The 10,572-nt window shown below is 39.2% G+C and overlaps 1 protein-coding gene across 3 annotated transcripts in view; it reads left to right on the top strand.

Annotated features, from left to right (window-relative positions):
- The first annotated feature begins 1 nt into the window (after position 1).
- PARG (poly(ADP-ribose) glycohydrolase) overlaps positions 2–10,572 on the top strand; it is a 120,066-nt gene continuing 109,495 nt past the window's right edge. Inside the window, exons 1-4 of one of the 3 annotated variants that reach the window (XM_045567977.1) lie at positions 2–79; positions 6,262–6,328; positions 6,921–7,907; positions 9,118–9,301. In XM_045567977.1, the coding sequence (XP_045423933.1) occupies positions 6,291–6,328; positions 6,921–7,907; positions 9,118–9,301 (1,209 nt within the window). In that variant the 5' untranslated portion in view covers positions 2–79; positions 6,262–6,290. Of the gene's footprint in view, positions 510–6,261; positions 6,329–6,920; positions 7,908–9,117; positions 9,302–10,572 lie in introns of all 3 variants that reach the window. The other 2 variants (XM_045567975.1, XM_045567978.1) reach the window with 2 other exon arrangements.

The following is a 10,572-nucleotide window of genomic DNA, read 5'->3' as shown; positions in this document are numbered from 1 at the left end:
GCCGGAAGCGCCTGACGGCAGCTTTCCGGTGGTGGGAAAGTGAACGAAGCCCGAGTCCAGGCGACGCGTCCTGAGGCAGGTGGGGTGCCTGTGGAAGAGGGAATGCAGGCGACTGCATAGGGCCAGACTCGGGAGGCCAGCGGATCAGCGGCCGCAGAAGCAGGCAGCGGCAGAGAGGGAATGGTGTGGGGAGGCGCTGAGAAGGCGGCGCAGTCCGTCCCTCTCAGGGTTAGCGAATGAGGCTCTCCGCCCGGGCCGGCCCGGGGACTGTGCGCTGCGGGGTCCCAGCATGAGTGCGGGCCCCGGCTGTGAGCCCTGCCCCAAGCGACCCCGCTGGGGCGCCGCTGCAACTTCTCCGCCGGCTGCTTCGGACGCCCGGAGCTTTCCCGGCAGGCAGAAGCGCGTCCTCGACCCCAAGGACGCTCGCGTGCAGTTAAGGGTCCCACCGTCCTCGCCAGGCTGCGTCCCGGGGCGGGCGGTACCGCACAGAGGCAGCGCCACCTCGCTTGGTACGTGGGAAAATAAAAATCTTTGTCCTTCGCCTCGGCCCGAATCTCTTCCTGGTCCCAGCTTGAGGACCTAGGGGTTCCAGTCACTCTTCTCTGGTCTTGTATGCACCACTGTGAGGTCCCCTGGTTTACCCACCAAGGCCACTACTGCGGGAATGGGGCTGCATTTTTCTTGGCGCTATGGGTGGTGTGAGAAGCCTTGATGAGCGGTCACTCAGGGCGGAAAATGGCAGGAGACTCCACCTGTGTGCTTTCCTCAGGTTTAGTGGAGAAATTGCTTTCGTTGCCAAGGAGGTCTAGTTTGTGTGTGAAGCAGTAGGGTGCTTCAGCCTGTAGCTGGAAAGAAAGATGTTGCAACTTCACTCGTTCAGATTCTATCCCAGGACAGAACTGTTAGTCTTAGCGGGCATTGTACTTGTCCTTGGCATACAGTGTTAAACCAGAGAAACTTGGCTTCCGCCTTCATACTCTAAAATCTATGGAGAGGTAGACAATAGCAGAAGTCAATATAATAAAGGGTAATGGGTGTTCGGATAGGTGAGGGACAGACTGTTCTGGTAGGAGTCAGGTGCACCTAACCTAATCTATGGAATCAAAAATAGTCCTCCAGAAGATGAGATGCTTATTCTGAGGACTGAAGAATGAGTAGGAGTTAGCTCGATGAAGAGGAAGTAAGAAAGTGTTTCAAGAGTGCAGATGATGCATAGAGTGAACAGAGGAGAGTAGTGAGAGATGGGGCTGCAGAAGGCTAGAAAAAAGATGAAATTGGATATGTAGACAGTGCTAAGGATTTTTAACTTTGTCGGGTCGGACAGGGCAATGAGAAGCCATTCAAAGGTTTTTGGTACAGGAATGACTCAATTAGATTTTTTTGTTTGTTGAAAAGTCCCTGTGGCTAGTGTGTGGAAAATGAAGAATGGATTGAAAGGGAGCACAAGTGGAGGCCCAAGACTAGTTGAATTAGTCTGGGTGGGAGATAATCATGGCTTAGACTTAGATGAGGGCTGTAGGGAAGGGGAGAAGTGGATAGATTTAAGAAACTTGGGTTTGTACCTCAGAGGAAATATGTCTGTGCTGGAGAAATAGATTAGGGAGTTTTTGGCAAAAACATGATTGATGGATGCTGCGGGCGTAGATTAGATTGTATAAGCATGTAGAGAAAGTAAAGGTGACCTAGGACAGAATCTTTAGGAACACCAACATTTAAAGGTAGACTGGAAGAGAAGCAGCCCTAGAGGTAGGAGGAAAGCCTGGCTTGTGTCGTGTCATGCATAAAAGAAAGCATTTCAAAAAGAATGCAATGGTCAACAGTGTAAGTCTGGGAAGAGGTCAGGTAGTCCTCTATTGCATGGTGTGCACTTAGATGTCTTAGGACTTAGAGGAAGTGGGGAGCAGACTTACACTAAGTTTTGAAGGGTGAGCAGGATTTGCTGTATATATCAAGAGAAAAAAGAATTAGGCAGAGAGAATAGCACATGCAAAAGTTGGTAGGACTGGAGCATAGGATGACTGTTAAATGAGGCTGGGTGGCAGGCAGGAACTCTTCCTGGACAAACTCAAGTTCTATTTCAAGGATTTGAACTTTATTCTGTGGTTAATGGGGGGCCGCTAAAAAGCTTCTAAGCAAGGGCATACCATATGGTTAATATTTTAGAAATTATGGCATTAAACAGTGGCTTTGGACTTTTCTGACTACAACCAACAGTATAAGTTTTATCTGGTACACACAGCAGGATATATATGTAACCTATGCCATATGTGTAACTGAAACAAACGTTTTCATGAAACAGTGCTTTACCTTTGCTACGTATGATGCATTCTTAAGTTGTCTATATTATTCATTGAAAAAGTGCTGGTCATTTGTAGTTCATAAAACCCTGGATTAGAGAAAGTCAAGACTGTATGTGGACAGGGAGACCAGTTGCAGGCAACAACAGTTCCAGTAAGTAATGTATTTAAAGGATGTAAGGAAGGGATGGATTTAAAATTTAGGATGTAGATTTCAGGGAACTTGGTATGGGGAAAGGGAACTGAAGGTGAACTTCAGGTCCTGTATTTGACTTCTGTGACTGGGTAATTTGTGGTTCTGGTAACCTTATTTGCATGTAAACCAGGAGTTAGTTAGTTGCAGGTAGGGGTGGGGGCAGTCAATCTTCACTGATTATATCTTAAGTTTTCTGCCAGAAGAGGTACCAAATTATAATTTGGGCTTTATTTTTTTCACATGTGTAAATGTTTTCTGTATACCTGACACAGGATGCCAATTAACAGAATGTTTGAAGTCTAAATTTGTATCAGAAAACCATTGTTTCAAATTGTGGAATTCATTTAAGAACTTGGCATTTAAGATTTTTAAATACAGTTACCCTAGGAGTAGATAGGATAGGGAAATGGATATTATTCAGTATCTTTAAATTGTGTATTATTTATCTTCCTGGACACATTTTTTTTATGTTGACTGAAATCTTCAAATCTGCGTGTAGGCAGAACTCAGCATGCTACTCACATTCTAGTGAGGAATGGTTTACCCAATTGTGTTGCTATGGGAAACTTTTTGTGGAAGTTGAGTATTCCTTTGAAATGCAGGTGAATTTACTACATTTTGTGCCTTTTGCCTTTGTCTGTTGCTGTTAATTGATCTGCTCATTGAAATACACTGCTTACTCAGTGATGTTACTAATGATTGTAAGTGTAAATGGTGTGAAGTCAGGATAAAGTTGGAGAACTGATTTCAGTGAAAATAGAGATTGGGTGGAAGTGTTGGCAGAGAATACATTTGTTGAATATCTGCTGTGTGAGGCTAGACACTTAATATTTTGTCTCATTTTTGTGTTGTCATTGATTCACATAACCCTTGGAAGTAGGTGTTGTTAACCCCATTTTCTTGATGAGGAAATAGAAGCTCAATGAAGTGAAGTATTAATAACTTGACCAAGATGGTACTAGTAAGTGACTGAGCAAGGACTTCAATCCAGGATTTCTTGACTCTAGATCTTTATCTTTTTTGTCACTTCTTATTGCCTCTCTTTTTGTGCTGTAGTTTTAGTTAAAGAAATTCCCAGAAAACCTGGGAAACATCATCTTATACTTCAGGAGTAAGAGGGACAAAGCTCTGAAACAGACCTGTGAAGTGTTGGAAAAGAAACCTTTGGAAGCCAGAAGTAGTGGTATTGGACAGAGCAGTAAGCAGTCCTTTCTTTGGAGCCCTCAGAAGGACCAATGAATGTTTTATTAGCAGGAAATATTGGTTTCTCACCTCTGCTTTTCTTCATTTATCCCTTTCTCGGGCTTCAGGAATCATGATCAGAATTCTCAAGCTGCAGAGAGAACACATTCTTAGTGTTGGGGCTGCAGGAGAGAGCCCTCTTCTCCTTCAGCTTCACTGAAACACTCCTGGTTTTTCACGAAATGATGAGATGCAGTCTTTAGTTTCTGTAGACTTAATCAGTGTAGTGCTGTGCTTCATGTGTATTATAGAAACCTAGCCATTGCATCCTTACATTTAATCGTTATGCTTATGGAAAAGGGTGTTTTAAATTCTAAACTACTCAAAAAATGAAATTTTTGGCACATTTCTAGTTTGTGATTTTAGGATTTTCTGAACTAGCTATGTTTGATATAAAGACATTAAATAGAGAAGATGGAATTGTAGAAAAAGTCTCAGAATCAAATGGTTCATTGTCTTACTTCCTTCTGACTGAAGCTAATTTTTTCTCTGAAGCTTGATTTGCTGCAGAAATACTAAATAAAATCACTAAAGTAGTGGTGTTTAACACGAAGAAGTATCAAGTATATATAATTACTTTTTTTGTGAAAGAAACTATTTAAAAAATACCAATCAAAGATTTTTACTAGTTGGACCATTAGTATTTTGTGGAAGGTAAAAATTATTAACATATGGCAAGCTGGGCGTGGTGGCATGCACCTGTAGTCCACCAGGCTACTCAGGAGGCAGGTGGATTGCCAGATCCCGGGAATTTGAGACTGCACTTTAGCCAGGGCAACAGAGTGAGTCCCTATCTCTAAAAAAAAAAAAAATTATATGGCAATTGAATATATTTCTGGTATAAAATTCTCCCCAAGTCTGAATTTTATTTCAATTATGCCATTATCTTAGTGATAAATAAACTGTTGATTTTCATGTATTTGAGCCTGCATCTGTTTTGCTCATATCATGGTGTTTGAGGAGACAGGTAAATAAGAATGAGTTTATGGCTTAAGGTGCCTAAATTCTTACATTGCAATGTAGAGAATAGTTGAGAATGTTTAAGATTTTATGTTTTCTTGTATTAAAATATGAGGGACATTTAATCCCTGTCCAACATATTAAATATTAATAGCACACTTATTTCTAATGGTTTTATAAAATGCGGCTTGCATTTATTTATATTGCATCTCTCTCTCCTTTGAGCTATCAGTTATACTTTTGCTACTGTTTTCTGGTCATTTCTATCTAGTTATCTCTTTGACATCTCAAACTTAATATATGCAGAACTGACCTAATCATGTTTTTTCCCTAAATGCAATTCTCTTATGTTTCACATTTCTACTTTACTGCTGTTAACCATCTTTTAAGTCTCTCAACCTTAAAGCTTAATGTCACTTTTAACTTCTCCATCATTGTGAAGTCTGTAGTGACTCTCCTCAGTTTTACTACTCTTGGAAGGACTACTTTTGTTTCTTGGCCCATGATTCTTCAATGTAGTTGGTTATCAAAATCACTTTTTGAAAAAAATACAGATTCCACTCCCCTCATGCCTTTATCATACTCAAATATAGATTCTATGTCAGGGATGTGGCCCTAGGGTACATTTATTGTTGACATCCTGATGATCCAGATAGTTTGGGAACCACTCACCTAAATCAGTAGCTTCTGTTCTGGCTTCTGGCAATAGGCTCTTTCTTCTTACCCCTCAGATTTATCCTCCAGGCTATGTATCATGCATGGCTATGAGCCTCCTAGATTTGAATTCTAACATCACAACTCTTGAGTATTACTTTCAACACTTTTTTGTTCCCCTCTTTGTGGGTCATTCAAGATTCTCCATGAGGAGGCCCTAGCTGACTTTTCAAACATATTTTCTGTTGTTTTCTTTTTAAGTTCTTTATATTTCACTGCCATTGGTGCCTTTGCTTACGCTTTTCCCTTTGTGTGACTGTGTGCTTATTCTTCAAGGCATAATTCAAGCACTACTTTTTCCGGAAAATCTTGCTGATTATCCCCACTTGCTTCTGTTCCATGAGGTAGACCTTTCCTCAGAAATACCTTAATTCCTTATCAAGACTTCTTTTAATAATAAAGATGAAGAACTATTGTTTACTAAGCATATGCTGGATAGTGATCTAAACACTTTACTTGTATTGTTATTATTTAATTTAAATCTTACATTAACCTCATGACAGACACTATTAATTTGCATGTTTTACAGATAAGGAATCTGAGACATAGAGAAATGACACCTCATGAAGTCAAATAGGAAGCCAGTGGGAGAACCAGGATTTGAATCCAGATGTTCTGATTCCAGAGCCTGTGCTTTTACTCATTAGACCATACCAGCTCCAGTTACTTTCTACTTTATGTCACATGTATTAATATTTATGTTCCTATCCTATTATTACTTGAGGGTAATGACTTGTTAATCTTTGTTTAACTCACAGAACCTAGCATAGTGCCTTGCATGTATAATATGCTGTATATGTTTTCTATTTGAAGGAATGTATGCATATAGATTAATTTTTTATTTTTTTACAGTTTTCAGACAAAAGAGTATTACCAGTTGGATGGACACTAAAGGGATCAAGACAGCTGAATCAGAAAGGTATAGAAACATGCCTATGTAGAGAAATAGATAACATAATATATGCATGTTTTATCTTGCTTCATGGTATTTTCTCTCCTTGCTTTTCTATTCTTCTTCATCTACATTCATTCATTTTTTTCAACTTATAAATAATTTTGTAGAGTCTCCTATATGCCAGGGACTATCCTGTGTACTTGAGATATAGAAGTGTCTTTAAGATACTTATAGTGTAGCAGTGGCCACAGACACAAAAACATATATAATTACTGCCTAGTGTGATAAATGCAATGGTACAGATATGAGCAAGGTACAGTGGTGGTTAGCATATAGAAGAAACAAATGTTCAGCTTTATTTTGGGCCATGAAGGAAGATTGCATAAGGTGGTGAGTGAAGTTTAAGACTTGAAGGAAAGGCAGGTGTTAGCTAGGCATAAGCTGGGGAAAGGGCATTATAGGCACATGTCCAAAGACATGGAGTCGTGGAAGAACATGCTGTGTGCTTAGGTAACCACAAGGAGTTTAAGTATTGCTGTGAATTGTTGGGGTGCGGTTGGATAAGTGACCTTTTTTGTATCATAAGTTGTTTTTAGTTCTTTCTGTTCTCTTGTAGTTTGCATAGTAAAGAAAACAACAATACAAGAATAGAATCCATGATGAGTTCTGTACAAAAAGATCACTTTTACCAACATAACGTAGAAAAATTAGAAAATGTTTCTCAGCTAAGTCTTGATAAATCACCCATTGAAAAAAGTACACAGTATTTGAACCAGCATCAGACCGCAACTATGTGTAAGTGGCAAAATGAAGGGAAACATACGGAGCAGCTTTTGGAAAGTGAACCTCCAACAGTAACTCTAGTACCAGAGCAGTTCAGTAATGCTAATATTGATCAGTCACCCCAAAACGATGATAACAGTGACACAGATAGTGAAGAAAACAGAGATAATAAACAATTTCTGACACCTGTAAAGCTTGCAAATGCAAAGCAGACTGCAGAAGATGAACAGGCCAGAGAAGCCAGAAGCCACCAGAAGTGCAGTAAGTCTTGCCATCCTGTGGAAGACTGTGTGAATTGTCAGCAGGACGAGATAGATGTGGTGCCAGAGAGTCCGTTATCAGATGTTGGCTCTGAAGATGTTGGTGCTGGATTGAAAAATGACAGCAAATTGAGTAGACAAGAAAGTAGCCTAGGAAATTCTCCTCCATTTGAGAAGGAGAGTGAACCTGAGTCACCAATGGATGTAGATAATTCCAAAAATAGTTGTCAAGACTCAGAAGCAGATGAGGAGACAAGTCCAGGTTTTGATGAACAAGAAGATGGTAGTTCCCCCCAAACAGCAAATAAACCTTCAAGATTCCAAGCAAGAGAAGCTGAAACTGAATTTAGGAAACGATACTCTACTAAGGGAGGTGAAATTAGATTACATTTCCAATTTGAAGGAGGAGAGAATTGTACTGGAATGAATGATTTAAATACTAAACTACCTGGAAATACTTCTAGCCTGAATGTAGAGTGCAGAAATTCTAAGCAACATGGAAAAAAGGATTCTAAAATCACAGATCATTTCATGAGAATGACCAAAGCAGAGGACAAAAGGTAATTTTTTTCATCAAGAGTCTCTCTCGAATAGTGTAATATGCTTTGTAAGGGAATTTAACAAAGTTATGATTTATAGTAAAGCAAAGAAATGGTTGTGTTTCTTGTTAACTGTGTATATTTAAACCTAGACTCCAAAGTTTAAACTCTAAAAAGGCCAGAAACAGGCCGGGTGCGGTGGCTCACGCCTGTAATCCTAGCATTCTGGGAGGCCGAGGCGGGCGGATTGTTTGAGCTCAGGAGTTCAAGACCAGCCTGAGCAAGAGCGAGACCCCGTCCCTACTAAAAATAGAAAGAAATTATATGTACAGCTAAAAATATTTATAGAAAAATTAGCCGGACACGGTGGCGCATGCCTGTAGTCCCAGCTACTGGGGAGGCTGAGGCGGGAGGATCACTTGAGCCCAGGAGTTTGTGGTTGCTGTGAGCTAGGCTAATGCCATGGCACTCTAGCCTGGGCAACAGAGTGAGACTCTGTCTCAAAAAAAAAAAAAAAAAAAGAAGGCCAGAAACAGAAAACAAAAACTAAAATAAATATGGGAAATCAGATTTTTAGTTTCACAAACTAACTTCTGGAATTTATGGGAATTATAAGAACACGAAAACATTAGGTTGATAATAACTACTGTTTATTTCACCAGACATTTTTCTAGGCCATTGTATATTACACTTTTTCTGATGCTCTGGCTGACAGGCAGGTGGTATTGTACTCACTTCTTAAATGAGAAAACCAAGATTTGGGTTAGAGAATTCGCTGAAATCATTTAACTTCTGGGTGGTAGTACTGGGCCACGTGTCTTATTATAAAGCTTACATTTTTGCCATTATCCCATGTGGAATCTTAAACCCCACTCAGTAGTTTCTGTGATTTCAGTTTTCTAGCATGCGATAGTGAATTTACTTCATTGAATGTTACTGTGTAGAAACCTGAGAAGTAGCAGGTACCATGAACCATTACGCATTTCTGTTTTCAGAAGGTGATTTATATGTACTTGGAAATTTCTTCCATAGCCTACTGAGAAAGCTCTTGAGTTTTAATATATGCTTTATAAGTTTTTTCTTTTGATTATAAAAATAAAACAAATTGAAATAAGAGAACAAGTATGACATGCTTTAAACAATAACATTCTGAGTAAGTTTCGTACTTGTGTATCCGAGGGAATTAAAACAGTAAATAATTTGTGACTGAATATATTTGTCTTGACCTTAGAAAAGAACAATGTGAAATCAGACATCAAAGAACAGAAAGGAAGATCCCTAAATACGTTCCACCTCACCTTTCTCCAGATAAGAAGTGGCTTGGAACGCCTATTGAAGACATGAGAAGAATGCCTCGGTGTGGGATCCGGCTGCCTCTGTTAAGACCATCTGTGAATCACACAGTAGCTATTCGGGTAGGTATCACTTCTTACCTATAAAGAGAAAACTGGAAGTCCAGGTTTACTGTGATATGATTGATGTGAAAAATATACCAAGGCAGGGGTAGGGGAACCTTTTCATGTTGGAAGGCCACATTAATTTAGCTGTAATCAAATAAGGATACACTCAAAAAACTTCAATTAGATATACTTAAAAATGTACATTATTTTGTAAAAATCTGACTACTGTATACTTAATAATTTCAAAAATGAAAGCTACTTGTTAATTTTAAAGTTAACTAACCTTTTAATGACTTTGTTGTGCCTGCTTTTTGTTGGAAAGCATTTGAATATTTGGTTGCAGCATGGAGGTCCACAGTTTCAGTTGATCCTCTAGATGGGTATCAGTCATTTGTGACCTTAAGGGCATCTTGATTTGGGTCAGGTAGGAGAATGTAGATGTGCAGCAAGAAGTGGTTGAAAAGCAAGAAAGCATTTTTCAGACATGTTGCCAAAGGCGTGGGTATTCTACATTTTTTCCACATTTCAATTGGATCTTTCTTAGCACCAAATAATGACTTTAAAATGTCATCTACTGAGAGCTCAATCAGTTCCATGTGTGCTATAGGTGCCTTGGTGATACCAACAAGATGAGGCTGAAATGCTAATTTGAATGTAATGTCATGATTCTCAAAGTCAGTGAACGTTTCCTTGTATTCTCCAATTAATGGGTCTATAATGGCTGCATATTCTTCAAATTATTCACGTATATCATCCTGCTCTTCAATGACCTTTGCTAACTGGGAAAAATGTTCATCTGAGATTTCCTTTTGAAGAAGTGTTTTGAGAAAAGATAGCCTTTTTCAAAATGCTTGGATTTTTTGCCTACCATATATAGACTTAGTTTTACCTTGCAAAGAAATATTGAAGTCATTTTGATTTGACATACTACACAGAAATGCTGCATTCCTACAGAAATATTCTTTCAGTAATTCATATTGCTGATTCTGTTCTTCATAAAATTTAACTATCTGTTCTCACAGAGATAAAATTTTGGCTAACATCTGTCCCTGTGATAACCAGTGCACTTTATAATGAAATGACAAATCCACACTGAATACTTTACCCTTCAACCTGATGCCGTGTTGCACAAATATAGTTAACAATACTTACAACTTGTTGCAAAGTGTCACTTAAAATAGTAGCTTTAGCACAGAGATTTTGCTGTTGCAAGATACAATGAAAAGAAATGAGAGCATCTGGATCTGTTAATATTTTTTTTATCTGTGCAGTAGACCCTTCATGTT

The sequence above is a fragment of the Lemur catta genome, chromosome 14 (genome assembly GCF_020740605.2).
Source record: "Lemur catta isolate mLemCat1 chromosome 14, mLemCat1.pri, whole genome shotgun sequence".
Lineage (NCBI taxonomy): Eukaryota > Metazoa > Chordata > Mammalia > Primates > Lemuridae > Lemur > Lemur catta.
Note: the sequence above shows the minus strand (reverse complement) of the source record. Positions and strands in the feature narration are given on the sequence as shown.